This window comes from Astatotilapia calliptera, chromosome 14 (assembly GCF_964374335.1).
Source record: "Astatotilapia calliptera chromosome 14, fAstCal68.1, whole genome shotgun sequence".
Lineage (NCBI taxonomy): Eukaryota > Metazoa > Chordata > Actinopteri > Cichliformes > Cichlidae > Astatotilapia > Astatotilapia calliptera.
In genome coordinates this window covers 11,359,396-11,381,739 of record NC_137435.1, presented here as the reverse complement: position 1 = coordinate 11,381,739, position 22,344 = coordinate 11,359,396, and the positions used below count along the sequence as shown (strand labels likewise).

The 22,344-nt window shown below is 44.8% G+C and overlaps 2 protein-coding genes and 1 long non-coding RNA gene across 4 annotated transcripts; 1 reads left to right on the top strand and 2 right to left on the bottom strand.

Annotated features, from left to right (window-relative positions):
• On the bottom strand, nucleotides 1-3,957 carry LOC113035703 (dehydrogenase/reductase SDR family member 11-like). Its single transcript, XM_026191338.2, has 7 exons — nucleotides 3,652-3,957; nucleotides 2,065-2,274; nucleotides 1,622-1,716; nucleotides 807-936; nucleotides 485-577; nucleotides 335-400; nucleotides 1-220 (listed from the first exon to the last, which is right to left on the bottom strand). The coding sequence occupies exons 1-7, from the start codon at nucleotides 3,781-3,783 to the stop codon at nucleotides 182-184; spliced, it is 765 nt and encodes a 254-aa protein (XP_026047123.2). The 5' UTR covers nucleotides 3,784-3,957; the 3' UTR covers nucleotides 1-181.
• Nucleotides 3,958-10,675: 6,718 nt separating this feature from the next.
• Nucleotides 10,676-15,351, bottom strand: LOC113035700 (dehydrogenase/reductase SDR family member 11-like). 2 transcript variants are annotated; one of them, XM_026191335.2, is made up of 7 exons: nucleotides 14,987-15,351; nucleotides 13,257-13,466; nucleotides 12,930-13,024; nucleotides 12,113-12,242; nucleotides 11,903-11,995; nucleotides 11,754-11,819; nucleotides 10,676-11,637 (listed from the first exon to the last, which is right to left on the bottom strand). In XM_026191335.2, the coding sequence occupies exons 1-7, from the start codon at nucleotides 15,215-15,217 to the stop codon at nucleotides 11,596-11,598; spliced, it is 867 nt and encodes a 288-aa protein (XP_026047120.2). In that variant the 5' UTR covers nucleotides 15,218-15,351; the 3' UTR covers nucleotides 10,676-11,595. The 2 variants fall into 2 exon arrangements, with proteins under 2 accessions (XP_026047120.2, XP_026047119.2); XM_026191334.2 differs by having other exon boundaries at nucleotides 11,522-11,819.
• Nucleotides 15,352-15,615: 264 nt separating this feature from the next.
• LOC145420047 (uncharacterized) lies at nucleotides 15,616-16,226 on the top strand. Its single transcript, XR_013901335.1, has 2 exons — nucleotides 15,616-15,746; nucleotides 16,159-16,226. It is a non-coding gene; the product is annotated as an uncharacterized LOC145420047 (long non-coding RNA).
• Nucleotides 16,227-22,344: the final 6,118 nt, after the last annotated feature.

Below are 22,344 nucleotides of genomic sequence, written 5' to 3'. Positions count from 1 at the left end.
TTTTATTTTATACATCAGTGAAAATTTTCAGTACAAACATAATAAACCAAACTGTTTATAAATGTAGTAAATTAAATTAAAGTAAAGTAAAGTAAAGTAAAGTAAAGTAAAGTAAAGTAAAGTAAAGTAAAGTAAAGTAAAGTAAAGTAGGTTCATTCAGGGGGAATCATGTAGGTCAAACCTAAGCTTGCTCAGTGCCTTTCATCAGAACATCTCCAATCTGAAAGAAAGATGTTCTTATATATTATTATACACAAAGTATTGACAATTAAATAGTAGATGAGGAAAAACAATAAGTCAGAATAAAAAAAGCATTAAAATTAGAGAAAGTCACCTGAACATGAGGAGGAGCTCTGAGCACGTAGGTAACAGCATTGGCAACATCTATTGCTTCCAGAGGCTGTCAGAGAAGTGAAAAATGGTTAATAGTTGTATCTGAGTAACCATATCAGCAGTACACGAACAGTACGAATAATAATGTTACCTTATATGCAGAGTATGCACCAGCTGCTTTATCTGGATTGTCTTTGTAGAACCGTGATGCAAATTCAGTCTCCACTAAACCAGGAGAAATGCTCTGCAAAAAAAAAAAAAAAAGATAAGATAAGATAAGATAAGATGAGATAAAACTTTATTAATCCCTTGGGTGGGTTTCTCTGGATAATGAAGGAATTTCAAGAAGCACCTTGTGTATATTATAACAGGTAATACTGCTGTCTCAGACACTTTGTGCATGTGTTTCTTAGAAGCTGATATTGGTGTTAAAGGCAGTCTTGGAGCTGGGTGCAGTGTTTTTAAAGCCTTACTGTGGCTCGGATATGGCTCTTTTCTGCACGCAGCTCCTGCCTCAGGCCCTCCGTCAGTGCGGTTACAGCATACTTTGTGGCGGTGTAGAAATGTAGATCAGCATGGGGGATCACACTATGCCCACACAAGCTGCAACAGAAGACAGTTCAGAAGAAGTCGTAACCTGGTCAGCATTTACCAACATGCACTCATCTGTAGGTTATTCTTTTAGAGACACGATTTGGAGTTTCTCATTGGCGTTTTTTTTTTTATTTCCAGAGAGAAATACCTGGTGCTGACAGGTTTAATCAGCATTGTTTGCTTTCCTTTTTTTGGCTTGAATGCAACAGATAATCATTTGCTCCTTGTTATTGGGATAGAGCCATTGCCATTGTTATTACCCTCTTCTTTGCTTTTTCTATTGTTTGCTGTGAAAACAGTCTTCTGTGTAGTGTTGACAACTTTCATGGATGCTTCCTAGACTTTCGTAGGTGAACCAGTCATTGTTAACTTATTAGAATTTATAGCACCACTTTGGTTGCCAGGTCACTCTGATAAAAAGGGACTTCATGGTAAAATAAACATAATGATGCTAATACTGGAGGTTGCTATGTACCATGGCACAGATAGGGAGCATTGGTGTGTTTGGGTTGAATGTAAGGGAAAGTCCTGCCCTCCAGCTTTAACAAAAGGTCCACTGTGAGGTCCATTGTGTAGTGTTGTCATAATCAGAGACTGACTGTTTAATAAAGATTATAAGATATAGCCTTTGTTTAATAATTAAACCAATTTCACAAGCATACCCGTCACAAAGCATTATTAAATAAAACTGCACCTGTTGATGTTTATGATGTGCCCATCGTCCACGTTTCTCTCTTTCATTGACTGATAAGCTTCACGCGTGCAGATGCTCAGTGCAAGAACGTTCACCTGTAAGAGAAATAAACAACAAAGAAAATGTATCTGGAATCAACACCTCCAAATGGCACATCTACTTATTGCATCTCACACACAGTGGGTACAAAAATGCATTAAGACCACTGATCGGTGACCACACGCATCATGTTGTTACATTTTAATGGCCTGTTGGGAAAACCTTCATGTGAATCTTACATTCAATTCAATTCAATTTTATTTATATAGCACCAAATCACAACAGCAGTTGCCTCGAGGCGCTTTATATTGTACAGTAGATCGTACAAGAATAGATACAGAGAAAAACCCACAGAAATCACACACTACAACATTCGTAGACCAAACCAAGATGTGAGCTCTTACATCCATCATGTTCTTCCAGCTGCTGGTTTTGCCACTTAGCAGAGGTTCTGGATGAGATAAGCCAGCGTTGTTGATGCACACGTCCACACCTTTGTGCTGCTCTTTGATCGCTGCAAACATGGCCAGAATCTCCTCCTCTTTGGTCAAATCGCACTTGAAAGGAAACAAAACACCAGGATGACCGGCACTCTGACACTCTGCTGCCAGTTTCTGAAACCAAGAAGAAAAAGATGACAGACTTTAGAATCCATTATGTGTTTTTAAAGTGTATGAATTTGCCATTCAAATGTTATTTTGCCACAGTCCTAGGTCTGTGACCCAGTGTTTTGGTTTAAGTTTTATTCCTTGAATTATTGTTCTCTGTTATATTATGTTTATAGTTCATGGTTTCTGTTCTTGTTCTGTGCCTCATGTTTGCTTGTCTCTGTGTGAAGCCCGTGTTTTTGAGCCTGTGTCAGTAAGTTCAGTCGGTGTATTTCCTGTTTTACTTTGCTAGTCTTCAGTCTGTGTGCGTCGGGTTCTGTTTTGCTGTCCTGTTTCACTGTGTTTCCCAGGTGTTTGCTCTTTGCCTTTTGCCTTTGCTGTAAAGTTACTGCAAATATGTAGATTGGAGTTTTCATTCTGGATATCAGAACTCAATAACTAACAGTGCATTTTCTTTTTAGCGTATCATCTGACTCTAGCATATTCTTCTGTCATGCCAATTAACCTTCACTACATCCATGAATCTTCTCTGTGGTCTTCTTCTTTACTTTCTGCCTGGAACTCTATATTCCATATCCTTTGTCCTATATATCCACTATCCTTCCTCTGCACATTTCCATACCCTCTCAGCCTTGCATCTCTAACTTTGTCTCCAAACAGTTCAATGTGAGTTGTTCTTCTGATATTCGCATTTCTTCCTTCTCCGTCATATCAGTCAGCTGCCTCCCTTTACTAGTCACAGTTCCATCATTTAAAATCCTTATTCTCACTTCAAAAAGAATCTTAGCAGCTTGTCTGTGTTTAGGTGTTCTACTACCTTGTGTGTGTTGTCTGGACCTTCCCAGTGTGAACATCTCACAATGGGCATATTTCATTGGCCTAATAATCACTATATTATGGAGGAGTGTGATTATATGATGATACCTACAAAAACATTTTTATCTTGCTGTGAACTGAACATTCGGTACACTTTACACAAGAAAATCAAAAGAACTGTACAAAGGCAAATCAATGAGAGTAATGAGAGTAAAAAAAAAATACAGCCGGAAACATATGTTTCCGGCTTTTTTCTTGTATTTTTTTTTTCTTTCTTTTGCGTAAGTTGTTAACAATAGAGTCACAGAGTTTGATTTACAGAGCTATAATACAGGGTGTGCTGGCTGCTGGCCAGCCTCTCTATGTTATGTAAGTCTGACACAGCTGGAAATGTTATGCAAAACGGTAACTTTAACATCACAATTTACTTCTCTGCTCGAGTCACTCATATACACAAATACCCGGTATGCCAGATAAGAGCATACCGGGTATTTGCCGACGCAGTCCAGCCCTGTATAGAGGTTAAATTACTCTATGCGTAAACTGAGTTTTCACTTCAAAACAAACCTGGATTTTTCCGACGTCCCTGGCGCAGCCCATTACTTTCATTCCGAGCCGGACCAGCTCTACTGCCACAGCCGCTCCAATCCCAGCCGAGGCTCCGGTCACCAGAGCCGCTCTGCCCCTCCAGCGCTCCATCACAGCCCGGACACCGGTAACCTACTACACGCACGAAAAGCACCACAAGTATGAAGAATCTGCCGCAGAATGACCCCGGAGCGTCAGCTGTAATGCATCGATGAGGAGTCGATGTACTATATACACACGACCAAGGTTGTCCGTTCTGTGTGCTGCGTTAAAGTCATGTTCACACTGTAGGAGAAAAAAGTTTTCTGTAGTGATAAAATGCAACATGTAACAAATGTAACAAAAATATTAAATTAAATTAAACTATTTCTGTCTGTTTCGGCTCTTCCTGCACATATTTGCATAGGTAAATGCCACTTTGAAATCCACAGAACAGTTCGTAGCTGTTGCTTCACTTTCATTTGCAATGTACACTAGTCTCTATTTATTTATTTTTGTCATGGTTTCCCTTGGCCCAGTATATTTCTCTCTTAAAAATCAGACACCGACGTGGCACTTAGAGCATGCTGAGATTAAATCTATACATCTACAGAGATGCAGCGTAACAACAGTTTAAGTTTAATATTTAAGAGACAAAAAAGACCTCTAAAGTCATTATTTTGTTTCTTTTTAAATCAAATTTGTTAACCTGGATGGTTCCTACTAATAACTGTCCAGCATTCTAAGAAGGGTTTTCCTGTCACAGAAGGTTCAAGAGCAGAGAAGCAAACAGATTAAAAAACGACTGAAACCAAACTCTTTATTCCACAGATGAAATATTTCCAAGCACAATGAACAGACGCAAACACACCAGAGTCCTGAGATAAGATAAGATAAGATAACCTTTATTAGTCCCACACGTGGGAAATTTGTTTTGTCACAGCAGGAAGTGGACAGTGCAAAAGTTATGAGGCAAAAATTAGAATACAATAAGAATAAATACAGTACACAACTGTACAGAATAGAATAAAATAAAATACTATATACAGTAGAATAAAATAAAATAAATATACAATAAGATAAAAATAGAATACAAATACAAATTCTATATACAACTGAGTAAAAATACAACGATGACAGAAAGGATTATTGCACTTAGTATTATTGCATATGTATGGATGTGTGTGCTTGATCAGTTAAAGTCTTTATTATGGAGTCTGACAGCAGTGGGGAGGAAAGACCTGCGAAATCTCTCCGTCCCACACCGTGGGTGCCGCAGTCTCCCACTGAAGGAGCTGCTCAGTGCTGTCACAGTCTGCTGCATGGGGTGGGAGATGTTGTCCAACAGGGATGACAGCTTAGCCGCCGTTCTCCTGTCACTCACCACCTCCACTGGGTCCAGAGGGCATCCTAGAACAGAGCTGGCCCTTCGGATCACCCTGTTCAGTCTCTTCCTGTCCCCAGCAGAGATGCTGCCGCCCCAGCAGACCACGCCATAAAAGATAGCAGAAGCCACAACAGAGTCATAGAAGGTCTTCAGGAGTGGGCCCTCCCACTCCTGAGTGAGGCCTGCGCTTGAGCAGGTCATGTTGATGATAAGTAATAAATGGGTATAAAATCCTATTGGTCGGTTCCTTCTTAGAAAACATTCCATTTCCAACATTTCTTGGAAAAGCACTCAGAAGTCACAGTATTTATTGTATTTGTTTTTAAAGCAGTGTAGTATAAAAGGTTGATTCTTAGTTCAAACATTTTCCCTTGATTTTTTTCCTTCTGGCTGCAATGAATTTTTAAAACAATCTTATTATTTTTTAGGTCTTAATATATGATCCTAAAAAAGCAGAGCATTCCGTGTGTCACGGCCCGAGGCCTCTCATCAGAAGGGTGAAAGGTACCCTTCCAACGTGTTTAAAACAGGGCACCTACTTTTATTTGTAGACCTTATATGAACTCTGGGCTATGTTGTGGGATTGTCTTTATTATGTAGTTTAGATTAAGATGGTTTAAAGTTACTTGCTATGTGGTTTACAAACGTTATGGGTTCTTTATGGGCATTTGAGTATTCAACTACTTTTGTTTGTATTTAGAAGTGATGGGCCATTGGACTCTAACTGCCAGTTACCTCTATCTGAATTCTGTACATCATTAATACACGTTCAATTCCTTTTCTCGTAATTTTTTTTTATAACTAACGTATTAGTAATTAGACTCTGCAACCATGTTCTACCGTTTTGTGCTAGTCCTGGTCGTTTTTCTCAGTTTATTTCTACTTTTTTCACCCGTGTCTGGGGACCCAGAGCAGAGATCCTTTGTTTACAGTAAGGATCAGCTGTTAGCGCTGAGTCCTGCAGCGGTACTGCCGGCGGACAGACCCGATATTCCCAGCGAGCTGAGGAGGAAAAGACGGGGGTGTCGTGCTGGGAAGGAGCGCCGTCGCCCGAGAAGGAGACGTTATCGACCATCTCTTCCTTCTGTAATTATTGGAAACGTAAGATCTTTGCCCAATAAGATGGATGAGCTCATGTCGCTAACCTGGTCACAGAGGGAGTACCGGCAATGTAGCATCATGATGCTAACGGAGTCGTGGCTAACACCGCTAACTCCGGACACAAGCGTGACACTACCGGGATTCCAGCTGCTGCGAGCGGACAGGACCAGAGACAGCGGTAAGAGGAAAGGAGGGGGACTGGCAGTTTTTGTGAACGACAGATGGTGTAACCCTGGGCACATCACTGTAAAAGAGCAACTCTGCAGCAGAGACATTGAGCTGTTAGCCGTTAGCATGCGTCCGTACTACCTGCCCCGGGAGTTCTCGCATGTTATCGCGATAACAGCGTATGTCCCCCCCTCGGCCAACGCGGATGCAGCCTGTGACTCTCTCCACTCTGTGGTCAGCAGACTGCAAACACAATCACCGAGAGCCCTTCTCATAATATCAGGGGACTTCAATCATGCCTCACTGGACTCCACACTGCCCACCTTCACCCAGTATGTGACCTGCCCAACCAGAGTCAATAAAACACTGGACTTACTGTATGCCAATGCAGAAGAGGCATACAGTTCATCACCTCTCCCTCCCCTGGGCAGATCTGATCACAACCTGGTGCACCTTGTCCCTGTGTATGAGCCCTTAGTGCGCAGGGAGCCACCAGCCACCCGCACAGTACAGAGATGGTCAGAGGAGAGCGAGGAGGCTCTTAAGGATTGTTTTGAGTCGACTGTGTGGGAGGTGATTTGTGATGACCACGGTGAGGACATCGACAGCCTTACTACATGCATTACTGACTATATAAACTTCTGTGTGGATAACACTGTACCTACCAGGACTGTACGGTGTTTCTCCAACAACAAACCTTGGATTACCCCAGAAATTAAAACCGTCCTCAAGCAGAAGAGGAGGGCCTTCAAATCCAGAGACAAAGAGGAGTTGAAAAGGGTGCAGAGAGAGCTGAGGGGACTGATAAGGAATGGGAAGGAGAGCTACAGGCAGAAGATGGAGAACCAGCTTCAACAAAACAACGTTGGTGAAGTCTGGAGAGGCCTCAGAACCATCTCGGGCCACAAACAGCAGAACTCTCTGCCTGGGAGGGATGTGACGTGGGCAAATGAACTGAATCATTTCTTCAACAGATTTGATTCAGCCATGAGGCAGTCTGCAACATCGGCTGCAGACTCACCCACCCCCACTGCTGCTGTTCCACCTCAGACACTTCACACCTCCTCTATTCACCCTGCTCACTCCCCCCCACCCCCAACAACAGCATCCAATACACACTCAACACAAGGCTCCAGCCTGTCTCTCTCAACCACCCAGGTTAGGAGGGAACTGAGGAGGATTAATGGCAAGAAGGCAGCGGGTCCAGATGGCATCAGCTCGAGGGTCGTCAGGTCCTGCGTGGACCAACTGTGTGGGGTGATGGAGCACCTCTTCAACCTGAGCCTGAGGTTGGGAAGAGTCCCACAGCTCTGGAAAACCTCCTGTGTTGTACCAGTGCCAAAGACTTCACGCCCCAAGGACCTCAACAGCTACAGGCCGGTGGCTCTGACATCCCACCTGATGAAGACCCTGGAGCGGTTGGTCCTGGCTCAGCTTCGGCGCCTAATAAGCTCATCACTGGACCCACTTCAGTTTGCCTACCAGCCTGGCATTGGAGCGGATGATGCCGTCATTCACCTCCTACATCGTTCCCTCGCTCACCTGGAAGCACTGTGAGAATCATGTTCTTTGATTTCTCCAGTGCCTTCAACACCATTCTTCCCTCGGTTCTAAAGGACAAGCTGGAGAACTCTGGAGTGGACCATCACCTCACTACCTGGATCCTGGACTACCTCACCGACCGACCACAGTATGTGAGGACTCAGGGCTGTGTGTCGGACAGGGTCGTCTGCAGTACGGGGGCCCCACAGGGAACGGTTCTGGCTCCGTTCCTCTTCACCATCTACACTGCAGACTTCTCCCACAATTCCACCCAGTGCTTCCTGCAGAAGTTCTCTGATGACTCTGCAATAGTCGGCCTCATCACTGATGGGGACGACAAGGAGTACAGAGGACTGACCCAAGACTTTGTGGACTGGTGCCAGCTGAACTACCTCCAGATCAACGCCAGTAAAACCAAGGAGCTGGTGGTAGACTTCCGCAGGCACAAGCATTCTCCACTGCAACCACTGAACATCCAAGGTATGGACATTGAGGCTGTGGACAGCTACAGGTACCTTGGTGTTCATCTGAACAACAGACTGGACTGGACTCATAACTCAGACGCCCTCTACAGGAAAGGGCAGAGCAGGCTGTACCTGCTGTGGAGACTCAGGTCGTTTGGAGTGGAGGGCCCACTCCTGAAGAAATTCTATGACTCTGTTGTGGCTTCTGCTATCTTTTATGGCGTGGTCTGCTGGGGCGGCAGCATCTCTGCTGGGGACAGGAAGAGACTGAACAGGGTGATCCGAAGGGCCAGCTCTGTTCTAGGATGCCCTCTGGACCCAGTGGAGGTGGTGAGTGACAGGAGAACGGCGGCTAAGCTGTCATCCCTGTTGGACAACATCTCCCACCCCATGCAGCAGACTGTGACAGCACTGAGCAGCTCCTTCAGTGGGAGACTGCGGCACCCACGGTGTGGGACGGAGAGATTTCGCAGGTCTTTCCTCCCCACTGCTGTCAGACTCCATAATAAAGACTTTAACTGATCAAGCACACACATCCATACATATGCAATAATACTAAGTGCAATAATCCTTTCTGTCATCGTTGTATTTTTACTCAGTTGTATATAGTATTTGTATTTGTATTCTATTTTTATCTTATTGTATATTTATTTTATTCTACTGTATATAGTATTTTATTTTATTCTATTCTGTACAGTTGTGTACTGTATTTATTCTTATTGTATTCTAATTTTTGCCTCATAACTTTTGCACTGTCCACTTCCTGCTGTGACAAAACAAATTTCCCACGTGTGGGACTAATAAAGGTTATCTTATCTTATTATTTAAATGATCGTTACTTATTGAACTTATGTTATTTCATCAGGGTTGTGTTTACTGCCAGATTCTTCATGTGGTCAATACTGGTTTATAAGGCATTTCTATTGCTTGGGACACCAATCTATCCTGACTTTAAGAAGAAAAGGTTTCTTCATATATAAACTGGACATGTCAGATATCAGTTATTCAGATTACTTTAGCTGACTTTAGCTGACAAAGATATAATTGATCTGCTCTTTGACACTGAAGATTAAGATTCGTATTTTCCTTTTTATTTTTTTGTAAAACAACACAGTCAGTCATGCCCATGCATACCATTTATCATGGTACTGCTAAAATAGCAGAACAGCAAAGATATTCTCTATAACACTGTTGAGACTGTGCATGTATGGGTGCAGCAACCTGAGGGAGCTGGGCTAAATCTGTCTAACCTGAATGGACAGGATTTGCTGTCTCATGCTCCCAACAGTGACAAATACACAAGCAAAAAGCAAAACTAGAGAAAAATCATCCAGGAGGGATCAGAAGAGAGCAATGGCCTCTGGTAAAACTGTTTGCAAAACCATTTCATTTACAGGGGTTGTCTTGTTGTTGCCATCTCTTCAGGGCACCATGGTTACTGTCATGTGCACAAAAGCGGATTAAATGGATTCACAACAGATTATGCTTCCTAGATGGGGTCAGTGATATGTTAAAGAAATCGCTCATTAAGGTCTAGTAGCTCACAAATGTCAGCAGAGTGTGACAGAGTATAAAAACAAATATAAAATCGAATTAATATTTAAACCACGCTGTAAAAAAGAATTACGTAGAAAAACAGAAAATGTCCTGGTAATTTTCTGTTTTGACTTCGCTGCACTCAAATGAAGTCCAGAGTCACCAGATTTCAATCCAACGGGATGTGGGAACTTAAAAGATTCACATTACGGATGTGCATCTAAAAAATCTGCAGCAACTGTGTGACCAAAATCTTAGTAGGAGTGTTTCCAGCACCTTGTTGACTCTGCCATTTAGAGTTTAAGCCGATCTGAAGGCAAAAGGGGTCCAACTTTGTAATAGCAAGCTGTATCTAATAAAGTGGCTGGTGATTGTTTTTCAGGCAACACTTTAACAAAATTTATATTTTTTTACAGCAGTTAATTATGTTGATCATTTTCATGAACGAGTGTTGATGGCTTTATCTTCTCTCGTTTCATAAAGGATGCCATGGATCAAATGCCAAAGGAGGAACGCCCCTTTGAATTCAAACAGCTCTTACTGTGGCCGCCACATAGACATTTCTGTCACTTCACTCAGTTTGTGTGTTCTGGGAAATTCAATATGTTTAAATAACATAACATAACATTAACATTCTCAGGACTTTTTACATTTACTTTCACATGTATTAGTAGTATGTTATTCATTAACGGTATCCAAATATTTCAGCTATTTTTCAGCCCTTTCTGTGCCATACAATGTATAAATTTAATTTCCTTTAAATAATACATAATAATTATGTAGATACATAATTTTCTAATAAAAAAAATAACAGAGTGCAACAAAGTTTCCTTGAACACCATTTTATTAGATAAGTTAGTGAAATTATTCAGAACAAACATCATAAAGTTATATAAGGACCAGATCATAAACTGTCCCCTGTGTTTCAGTCATTACTCACATTACCTGTGAGATGCTACTCTGTAAGATTCCCTGAAGTACACTATCATATAATTAGCAAGAACAACATGACCTTAAGCTATAGCCCCACACACTGACACAAATCCCTAACTTACGTGGATACGCATTTCTTTTAGCGTTTAATTCTAAACGCTGAAAACCAGCTCTAACACTGTTTAAAAAAAGACTGCCACTGTGATTACACTGTAGAAACAGGTAGAGTGGGTAGAAATGGAACCTCCAACCTCATCACTGCATTTGTTAGATGTTTAAGATGAGGCTCTGGCTGCTGGGCAGGGGTTAGCATATACTCAGCTTTAATATCTCTCTGGGCTTTTAACTAGCCTTGTGTTTGCATGGTGTGTGTGCAGATATTTGCAAAGAGCTAATGTTGAGTTACTTGTATAATGCAGTTGCTTCCATCATGGATGCAGTTTGTGCTTTTACCATTGTGCTCTTGTCAATTCATGCAAAACAAGAAATACAAGTAATGTCCTTATTTTTACTCCTCAGAAGTTGATTCCCATTTTACAATTTTCCTGCTGCTTACACACGAACTAAAATCAGCTGGTTATAGAGCAACAGCAAGACATGATTAACAGTTTTTTCTTTCTATTTGGCCATCCTCCAGATGATTGGAAGAACCTTTAAAAGGCCAGTAGTGCTATAATTGTTACAACTGTGTTGTATTACTGAAAAATGTACCGTAATCTGATTACAGCAGCATGTTACACCCAATGCTGGTCGTCAGTTTCATAAAGGAGAAGAATTGGTCTTATTAATTCAGGAGCGTCTCGTGGTGCAACTCTAAGACTTCTGCTCTGTTGCTAACATCTGAACCTCTCCAATCTGAAAGAAAAGTTATGTTAATGTTACCTTTTTATAACACCACATAATACAAGAAAACAAAAAAAGTTAAATAAGTCACAATTAAAAGAAAATGAAAACAACAGTAAATCACAAACCAGAACATGAGGAGGGGCACCGAGCACGTATATAACAGCGTTGACAACGTCTTTTGCTTCCAAAGGCTGCAAGAGAAATGAAAATATTTTTTTTTTTAATCCGAGTAATCATCTAAATAGTACATGAACTGCCGAAATAATAATCTTACCTTATATGCAGAGAAAGCTCTGGCTTTTATATCTGGATTGTTGCTATAGAGCCGCAAAGGAAATTCAGTCTTCACTAAGTTGGGAGAAATGCTCTGCAAAAGAGTAGATACTGAAAAGAACTTCAGGAAGCATTGTGCATGTGTGTCATAGAAGCTTATATTGGTGGTAAAGGCAGCCTTGGAGCTGGTTACAATGTTTTAAAGCCTTACTGTGGCTCGGATATGGGTGTTTTCTGCACGGAGCTCCTGCCTTAAGCCCTCAGTCAGAGCGGTTACAGCAAACTTGGTGGCGGTGTAGAAATGTACATCAGCAAGGGGAATCACATGATGTCCACATTCACTAAAACAGCAGGCAATTTGTTAGCTTTTACACAGATGGGCATTAAACAACATGTATTGATCTTTAAGTTATTCCTTTAAAGCCATGTCTGATTGATTCAAGAAAATCTGTGGCCCACCACAGAGCTGTATCAGGTCTGTAACAATCATTTTGTTTTGATGATTTGATAATGATAATTCCTGAGCTGTGCACCTTTTCCAGCGCAGACATTTTTTCTGTGTGTTCCATGTGGGCCAAGAGGTTTTTGGATTCTCTTGGCTGTTTACTGTTCTGTTGTTGGTCCTTCAGGGTTTCATTTTCTAGCCATAATTCCTGTTTGGTTTTCTGTGATTTTATCATCAGCTTAGATTTTGCTTTCTTTCATATTTCTCAGGTATAGTTATCATTTAATAAATCAACAGATTAACTAAATCACTTTTTTCTGATTTAGCTCAGCTCTTATCCCTGACACTTTTTCTTATGGACTGTGTGCTGGCTAAGAATAAATGAGGCATCTTTGGTTCCTGCCCTCTGCCTCTCTGCATCCTGCATTTGGATGCATCTCTTCAAGATTCTAAAACCGTAACAGTAAGTTTTTCTATCATTGTTAATGTAGCAGGAATGTTGTATTATAACTATGTGTAGATGAAACCAACAGTGTATGCGACATGCGGGCTCGTCATTGTACATCAGCAAATAAAAATGCACCTGTTTATGTTTATGATGTGCCCATCGTCAACATGTCTCTCTTTCATTGACTGATATGCTTCACGCGCGCAGATACTCAATCCAAAAACGTTCACCTGCAAGAGACCGAGAAGAAGAAAAAAAACTTTACATTTAATCATTTCTTCTTGTGCACAAGTGTAAATTAACCCACAGTGTTAATTCTTACTCAGGTGCAACATTAAAAGCACTGATAGGTTACATTTATTATTTTAATGTATTGTTCTGCTGGGACACCCTTGATGTTACTTTGAAAGAAATCACAAACATCGCTGCAGACCAATCCAGGAGATAACACTGAGCTCTTACATCCATCATGTTCTTCCAGCCGCTGGTTTTGCCACTTAGCAGCGGCTCTGGGTGAGCCAAGCCGGCGTTGTTGATGCACACGTCCACGCCTCTGTGCTGCTCTTTGATCGCTGCAAACATGGACAGAATCTCCTCTTCGTTGGTCAAATCACACTTGAAAGGCACCAGAACACCAGAGTGGCCGGCACTCTGACACTCTGCTGCCAGTTTCTGAAACCAAGCAGGAAACAAAAACAGACTTCAGAATCCCATGTGTGTTTAATGTATGTAAAAATCGTTCACAATTTAGATTTATATAAACTTAGTGTAAATAAGTAGATTTAAGTTTTCACTTTGCATATCACCTCTAAGTTTACAGATTGAAGTCAACTGAAGAATCATTAACCAAAGTCTTAAAGGGAAAAAAAGCTGCACAAATGCCGTTTTAACATAAAGCTGCCGTCATATTCTGTCTGAAAAGATGACAAACTTCAGGATTCCCTTTGTGTGTTTGCTCTGTGTTTCAATCTACCATTTAAACATTTACAGTGAGGAACATAAGTATTTGAAAACCCTGCGATTTTGCAAGTTCTCCCACTTAGAAATCATGGAGTGGTCTGATATTCACATTGTAGGTGCATTCCCTCCGTGAGATACAGCATTTAAAACACAATTCAGGAAATCACATTGTATGATTTTCAAAGAAGCAAGAATTCTGGCTCTCAAAGACCTGTTACTATGCCTTTAAAAAGTCCACGTCTACTCCACTTATTAATCTAAATTAGTAGCACCTGTCTGAGCTTTTTAAAGACACCTGTCCACCCTACAGCCAGTCAGACTCCAACTGCCTCCATGGACAAGACCACAGAGCTGTCAAAAGAAATCAGAGATAAAATTGTGGACCTCCACAAGGCAGGAAAGGGCTACGGGGCAATTGCCAAGCAGCAATTGTTAGAAAACGGAAGAGGCTAAAGACGACTGTCTCCCTTGGACTGGGCCTCCATACAAGATCTCACTTCATGGGGTATCACTGATGATAAGAAAGGTGAGGAATCAGCCCTCAACTACACAGGAGGAGCTGGTTAATGTAATGAAGAGAGCTGGGACCACAGTTTTAGAGGTCACTGTCAGTAGAACACGTGGTCTCAAATCATGCATTGCACGGAAGGTTACCCAGCTCAAGTCTTCACATGTCCAGGCCCGTCTGAAGTTTGACAGTGACGATCTGGATGATCCAGAGGAGGTGTGGGAGAAAGTCATGTGGTCAGATGAGACCAAAATAGAACTTTTTGGTCTAAACTTCACTTGCAGAGGAAAAAGAAGGATGAGTTGCATCCCAAGAACACCATCCCTACTGTGAAGATTTGGGGGTGGAAACATCATGCTTTTCTGCTAAGGGGACAGGATGAATGAGGTCACCATTCAGAATTCTTGCTGATTTCCAAGTGTTCAAATACTTACATGCAGCAGTGCAATACAAATAAATTTTTGCTTGAGGCTCTTTGTGAACAGCTCACAAAGAGTATACTATACAGCAGGCACATGATTATGCAGTGATGCCTGCCAAAGACATTTCCATTTCTGTGGTTTTGAGGTGTGATACAAACTGTGAATTGCACAATCAACACATAGGTTTATGAGAAAAATACATCTAACTCTGCTGAAAAATGATCCTCATAGCATTAGATATCAACCAATACTTCGTGACAGAGTCACTTTACATTAAATTACTCCCCGCAGAAACTGCAAACCTGTATTTTTCCGACGTCCCTGGCGCAGCCCACCACTTTCATTCCGAGCCGTGCCAGCTCTACAGCTATAGCCGCCCCAATCCCGACCGAGGCTCCGGTCACCAAAGCCACTCTGCCCCGCCAGCGCTCCATCACAGCCCGGACGCCGGTGTTCAGACACGCACGGAAGAACAAGGAAAGAATCACAAGTATAAAGAGCGTGAGTGACGAGTGTCCTGTGATATAAAGCATTTATATAAACATCTCAAACATAACTGACACCGAGGCTGCAGCACATTGGCACAGCAGAATTCCTCCTCCTCCTGAGTGTACCCTGGTGCCACGCTACGCCCCACGCTCTAAAACAGGTTTGTGTGCTGCATTAAAATCAGGTGCAAACATAGGAAAACAGATCAATCAGCTCTGTTGTTGTAATTAAATACTTCAAGGGAATTCAGATTGCACAAACTGATCAAAAGCAAGTAAAACTCCGACTTAAATTTAAGAGTCACATCTAGTATTAGTATTTATTTCAGTACTGGCTATACATTCCTTTGCACCATCTAATGTGCTTGTATAAAAGGCTCTGGGATTTTATGTCTATGTTCTGCAATATTGTGTGGGGTGGAGTCGTAGGAAATGACGTAGGCAGAAGTTGGGGGTATCGCGATGCTACTCGAGAAGGGGAGATTTTTTCAGTGTTAGTTCTGTTACCTCGTAAGCTGTGTTCCTGGTTGCCATCCTTCACGTGATGCTCCGAGTGTTAAGTTCATGACTGGAAGTAAGTTTCCTTAAATATGTTCATTTTCCGATTCTGATGTTGGCCGCGGCTTTAGTTACATTCTACCGCATTGTAGCACCGCATTTTTTCATCTCGTGACTCGAAGCATGTGCCGCCGGCCGCCGCCATTATGTAGTAATTTTATTCGGCCACACGATGGCGCCAAAGACCTTTGTTTACAGTTAGAGTGGATGCTTCGGCTATGTATGACATTCTCACTGTGTTTAATTGTGTCCTTTTCTGTGTTTGGAGCAAGAGATGTAAGATTGGCGTAGTTCAAATTATATATGTCCTGTTATGTGTATATTCAGATGGATGTGTTGGTTTATTTCATTTAATTCTTTATATGTATCTTAGTGAAGCTGTTGCTGTATATATTTATATACTCATGGCAACTTGTTTGTTACTACAGACTGCTGGCAACACTGAGCATCTAGGTGGCAATAAAACAGCTGGCGGTGACAATCCAGCAAAGTGGAAGCCTGTTGTCCTCCTTCCTGTATCCTGACCGATACACCATCTTGTTAGCTGCTGAACCTAAAAGAACTAGCCCTCACCACAAGTACTCCTCAACATTGGTCCTTCGAGCCGGAGAGCAGCTATCAAAATGGAGCCAGATGGAGCGACATGTCCTGATGCAAGGCCTAAACGCCATACACGTCGACCAAGCCGGTTTGAGGACTTTGATGTTAACTATACAGGCCACCTCTTTAGGGAAATGCTGCAGTGGGATACCCCACAGCCTCACACAAGAAGCGACAGAGTTCAGCCTCAGTATAGTCATACGCCACCCCTCTACAGCGACAGGGATGGGGCCTATTACAATACACCCCCTCCACTGGGAAGAAGTGAACAAGATGTGGACCTTAATAGGAGCCTCTCACCTGAATTTGCAACTTCTAATTTGCTAGGGTCTTCAATACACACATTTCATACAGAATTCAGAGCCTTGCAGGCCGAAAGAGAGCAGCTACTCCAATCACAGCAAGTTTTACAGGAGGGCCTCAGAGAACTGAAGGAAGCAAAGAGTGACCTCAGAGAGCTGATTGAAGTGGCTCACCTGCTGAGGAAGGATATGGCTCACCTGACTGCCTCACAGCCTAGCACCAATCATCCCCCCAAGCGCGGTTCAGGAGAGGTATACACCACCCCTGAGACAATGCCACAGGAGGAGGATGAGGAGGTGTGGCCTGACCCACCGCCATGGCCTGAACCGATGGAAGAGTTGCACACGGGATTCTCCCAAATGAAGGTTGACGAACAATACTCCGATGATGGTGTACAGTACCACCCTCTACCCCGCACACCATATTTCGCTGGTGAGCCTTCGCTGCCTAGTCATCGCTGCACCCTATATCAGGACCCTGTGGTTAAGGATGGAAACACGTTTCATGCCCCTCCACAACACTCTGTGCCACCCCCCTGCTGGGCACCAAGTAAGACAGGTTTGCTCCCAACCAAGCCTGTTCCAGCCAGTTCCCCCTCTCTTGTCACTGGAGTAACCAGTGGGCACGGCAGCAACCCATCTGCTCCTCTTTCGGCTGAGCTAGTGTACAGGGGGCCCAAACCAACCATTCCAAGGTTCATTCATTCTGATCCCTCTGAGTTTGCTAGGCTCCGCATGGCTTTAGAGAACCTACTCCCTCCTAATGCTACGGAGCTCTTCAAGTATCAGATACTTGTGGACCACCTCAAACTAGATGAAGCTCGACTTATTGCCGATGCTTACCTGAACTCACCCAAGCCTTATACTGACACCATGGCAGCCCTCCACGACAAATTTGGACAACCTCATCAGCTCGCCTTGAGAAAGATAGCAAGTGTCCTGGATGGTCCTGAAATAAGGCGAGGTGACACAGTAGCCTTCCAAAGGTTCTCCCTTCAGGTGCAGTCACTAGTTGGGCTGTTACAAACATTAGGACTGGAAGGAGAAGCGGAGTTGAACTGTGGGTCCCACGTTGCCCGACTAATAAGTAAGCTTCCTGCCGAACAGAGAGCTGATTTTCGTCGACACCAGTTTAAACAGCCCGGGAGCACCTACACTCTGTACGACCTATCTGCATGGCTTCGTCAGGAGTCCTGGTGTCAAGGATTTGACGGCCAAGTAGGTGTAAGAAGCAGTAGAGAAAGGACCAGTGTAAAGGCTGAGGCCCGTCCAGGCCGACAAACCGTGACAGTCCTACATAACCTAAAGGGGCCATCAGAACACACTTTTTCACCAGTGAAGGAGAGTCAAGCTAGAGGGAAGGTTAAGAACAAAGCCTACTGTGCCTACTGTGAGAGCACAGAACACTATCTCAGCCAATGTGATGAGGTAGCCAAGCTCTCCAAAGAGGAAATAAAGGACTGGATACAGGTCAACAAACGATGCTGGCGCTGTGCCCGAACTCATTTAGCTGCTCAGTGCACACTAAAGAAACCCTGCAGCCGCTGCCAGGGTAAACATCTGCTGGCTCTTCACGAGGTAAATGCCAGGACAGAAGGAAACAACGCTGGCATGGCTGCAAAGGAGGAAAGCTGCCTAACCAGTTCGGCTTCGGGCTCACTCTACCTTGATCGCCATGGGGCTGGCAATCGTGTCATGCTGAAGATTGTACCTGTGCTTTTGAGCCATGGAGAGCGGACTCTAGACACCTATGCTATACTTGATGACGGTTCAGAGAGGACCATGCTGCTCCCTGCTGCTGCAAAGACTCTTGGTCTGGCAGGCACCCCAGAGGACCTGCCATTACGAACCGTCCGCCAAGATATTCAGATGCTTCATGGACATACCGTATCCTTCAGCGTCTCTGCTGCTACCAACCCTGGATCCTACTACAAGATTGATGGAGCGTTTACAGCTGATCATCTCAACTTAGCTCACCATACTTATCCTATCGACCAGCTGAGAAGGAAGTACAAATACCTGCATGGGATCCCGGTCCCTGCCCTGAAGGAAGCCAAGCCTCTGCTTCTCATTGGTTCAGACCAGCCACACCTGATCACCCCCATAGAACCAGTCCGCCTCGGCCCTGGAGGCCCAGCAGCAGTCCACACCCGGCTTGGCTGGACCCTTCAAGGGCCAAGTCTTTTCATGGGGCGGCAGACCCAGCCTGTCCTATCCCTGTATACATCCGCCCAATCAGACGAGTTGCTCAAACATGTGGAGCGGCTCTGGCAGGTGGACGTGGTGCCTTACCGATCCGAGAAAGAGGTCACTCGGTCGAAACAGGATCAGCAGGCTGTGGCCCTGCTCGAGGCAAGAACAACTCGCAGGATGGTCGATGGAGTCTTCAGGTATGCTACACCTCTACTCCGTCACCCACAGATGCCGCCACTGAATGCACCAAAGGAATCAGTCATGCCCATGCTTCGAAGCACAGAAAGGCGCCTGTTAAAGGATCCCAGTCGGGCTGATGCCTACAGGGCAGAAATGCAGAAGCTGATCCAATCAGGAGCCGTGAAGGAAGTTACGCATGAGACTTCGCCCAAGGAGAACTGGTACATACCGCATCATCTTGTCAGTCATAACGGGAAGAATCGCCTGGTGTTTAACTGTTCCCATAAATACCTTGGACAGTCCCTGAACCAGTTCCTGTTGCCTGGCCCTACTCTTGGAGCTTCCCTGCTGGGGGTGCTGGTCAGGTTTCGTGAACACCCCATAGCTGTGAGTGGAGACATCAAGGGGATGTTCCATCAGGTACTGCTCCTCCCTGAAGACCGGCCCCTGTTGAAGTTCCTTTGGCGGGACTTAAAGGTGGATGAACCCCCTAAAATCTTCGAGTGGCAGGTCCTGCCATTTGGGACAACTTCAAGCCCCTGCTGCGCCACCTTCGCCCTGCAGCATCACGTGATGGAGCACACACAGCCTGACGACAGCCTGAGATTCTCCATCGAGAGGTGTTTCTACGTAGACAACTGCCTACAGAGTGTTGGCTCACCGGAAGAAGCGAGAGATCTGGTGGATCGGCTAAGAGAGTTGCTGAAATCAGCTGGCTTCGAGCTACGTCAGTGGGCTTGTAATGATCCAAGTGTCCTGAGCCATTTGCCTCCAGAAGCTAGATCACAGAGTCTGGATCTGTGGCTAGCCGAGGACAAATCCAACCCGCTAGAGACCACGCTCGGGCTCAGCTGGGACTGGAATACCGACTCCTTGGGTTATAAGCACAGGCCCGTGTCCTATGAGGTGCCAACCCTCAGAAACATCTATAGAGTCCTAGCCTCACAGTACGACCCTTTGGGCTATCTGTTACCCTTCACCACTCGGGCCAAGCTCCTTCTCAGGCAGTTATGGGATAAGAAACATGGTTGGGACGACTCGAATCTTCCCTCCACCCTCCTGCAAGCTTGGTCTGACTGGGAGGTGGAGCTTCAGTTTTTACCTCACCTTACCTTCCCACGCGCCTATGTTCCTGCCAGTGCTAACTTAAAGGGGGCCATTCGTGAGGTGCACATTTTTGGGGATGCTTCTGAGAAAGCTTATGGAGCGGTGTCCTATATGAGGACTGTAGAACAGGATGGGCAAGTTCACCTCACCTTCATCCTAGCTCGCTCCCGGGTAGCCCCCAAACGAGCTCTCTCTATTCCCCGCCTCGAGCTCTGCGGAGCTTTGCTGGCAGCGCAGCTGGCCAGTACCCTGAATAAGGAACTCACCTCAGCGATTGAAAGAACAGTCCTGTGGTCTGATTCGACCACTGTTCTTACCTGGTTGAGCTCACAGTCCTGCCGCTACAAGGTTTTTGTAGGAGCCAGGGTAGCTGAGATACAGGAGTTGACGGAACACTGTACCTGGCGCTACATAGACTCAGAGAGTAACCCAGCGGATGACCTGACGAGAGGGAAGGCTCTGGCCGAGCTCAAAGTGCCTAATCGGTGGTCGAATGGACCCCCCTTTCTGCTCAACAGTCCTGACACATGGCCAGAGAATCCGAGCTCCGAGCCCAGTAATGACGAACTTGAGCTCCGGAAAACAGTCTTCTGTGGAACCTCTATCACCTCCACACCTACCTGTCAGGATGGAATGGCGTGCAAGACTTGGCAGGAGCTCTTGGATGTTACTGTTAAAGAGCTTTGTGGTCAGGCACTCTTGACTGCGCCATCCAGTGCCGAGGACTATCAGAATGCTGAACAGGCCATCCTCCGGCAGGCTCAACAAGAGTCATTTCCCGAGGAGTGCAGATTGCTTTCAGAAAGAAAACCTGTCTCATCCAGAAGCCGCTTGCTTACCCTGGCACCTGAACTGGATACCTCAGCCGGCCTCATCAGAGTAGGGGGTCGGTTGCGACGCCTAGAAGGTCGGGACGGACCTATATTGCATCCGATTGTCTTGGATCCTTCACACCCTTTCACACGCCTGCTCATCCAGAAATATGATGTTGATCTGCATCATCCAGGCCCCGAACGGGTCTTCGTGGAGCTGCGGAGGTCTTACTGGATACTGCGTGGAAGAGAGGCAATTCGCAAGCATCAGCGAACCTGTCCTGAGTGTCAGCGTTGGAGGGCACAACCCTCTGTTCCCAAGATGGCTGACCTTCCAGCTGCTCGGCTTAGACTGTACAAACCAGCCTTTTACTCAACCGGTGTTGACTGTTTCGGGCCTATGTTTGTGAAGGTAGGAAGACGTCATGAGAAACGCTGGGGAATCATTTTCAAGTGTATGACGACGAGGGCGGTAGATCTTGATCTCCTAAGTAGCTTAGACGCGGATGCGTTCCTCATGGCCCTGAGGCGATTCATAGCCAGAAGAGGGACACCGGCAGAGTTATGGTCTGACTGTGGGACCAATTTCGAGAACTCAGAGAAGCCTTTGCCAACATGTCAGAGACATTGCAAGGGAGGCTCGCCCGTCAGAAGATCAGATTCCAGTTCAACCCCCCGGCAGCCCCACATTTCGGAGGTGTATGGGAGAGGGAAATCCGTTCAGTGAAGACAGCTCTGCGCACCTGTGTGGGTTCCCAACCTCTTCACGAGGAGGTACTCCGTACAGTTCTGCTTGAGGTTGAATTGATCCTTAACGCAAAGCCCTTAGGCTACGTTTCCACCGACGTAGCCGATGTGGACCCTGTGACACCCAATAGTCTCCTCATGGGGCGGCCTGATGGATCACTACCCCAGGTGGTCTACTCTGAGACAGAGAACCTCAGTCGGCGACATTGGAGGCACTCACAGATTCTTGCTGATCAGTTCTGGGCAAGATTCATCAGGGAATACTTGCCTGGCTTACAGGCAAGGCAGAAGTGGCAGTCAACTCCTCCTGAACTTCTGGAAAAGGCAGTTATTATGGTTGTAGATCCACAGCTGCCTCGAGCCTTGTGGCCAATAGGCCATGTGATTAAGGTTCATCGTAGTGATGATGGACTTGTCCGATCTGCTGATGTGAACGTTAATGGACGTGTTTACACCAGACCAGTTGCTCGGTTGGTAGTTTTACCTGCCGTGCCATCGGAAGACAGCGATACTAAGCAGAATAGCAAGTCGCCTCCCTCAACTGATTAGGGAGCCTTTTTTCGGGGAGCAAATGTGTAACCACATTTGGGGGCGGCTGTATAAAAGGCTCTGGGATTTTATGTCTATGTTCTGCAATATTGTGTGGGGTGGAGTCGTAGGAAATGACGTAGGC

Coding starts and splice junctions, on each gene's coding strand:
- LOC113035703 (XM_026191338.2), bottom strand. CDS start 3,783: ATGGAGCGCTGGAGGGGCAGAGCGGCTCTGGTGACCGGAGCCTCGGCT. Junction 2,275..3,651: donor GGGACGTCGGAAAAATCCAG/GTTTGTTTTGAA, acceptor TCTTGGTTTCAG/AAACTGGCAGCAGAGTGTCA. Junction 937..1,621: donor CACATCATAAACATCAACAG/GTGCAGTTTTAT, acceptor CTTCTGTTGCAG/CTTGTGTGGGCATAGTGTGA.
- LOC113035700 (XM_026191334.2), bottom strand. CDS start 15,217: ATGCTTTATATCACAGGACACTCGTCACTCACGCTCTTTATACTTGTG. Junction 11,996..12,112: donor ACACCCATATCCGAGCCACA/GTAAGGCTTTAA, acceptor ACTCTTTTGCAG/AGCATTTCTCCCAACTTAGT. Junction 11,820..11,902: donor GAGCTTTCTCTGCATATAAG/GTAAGATTATTA, acceptor TTTCTCTTGCAG/CCTTTGGAAGCAAAAGACGT.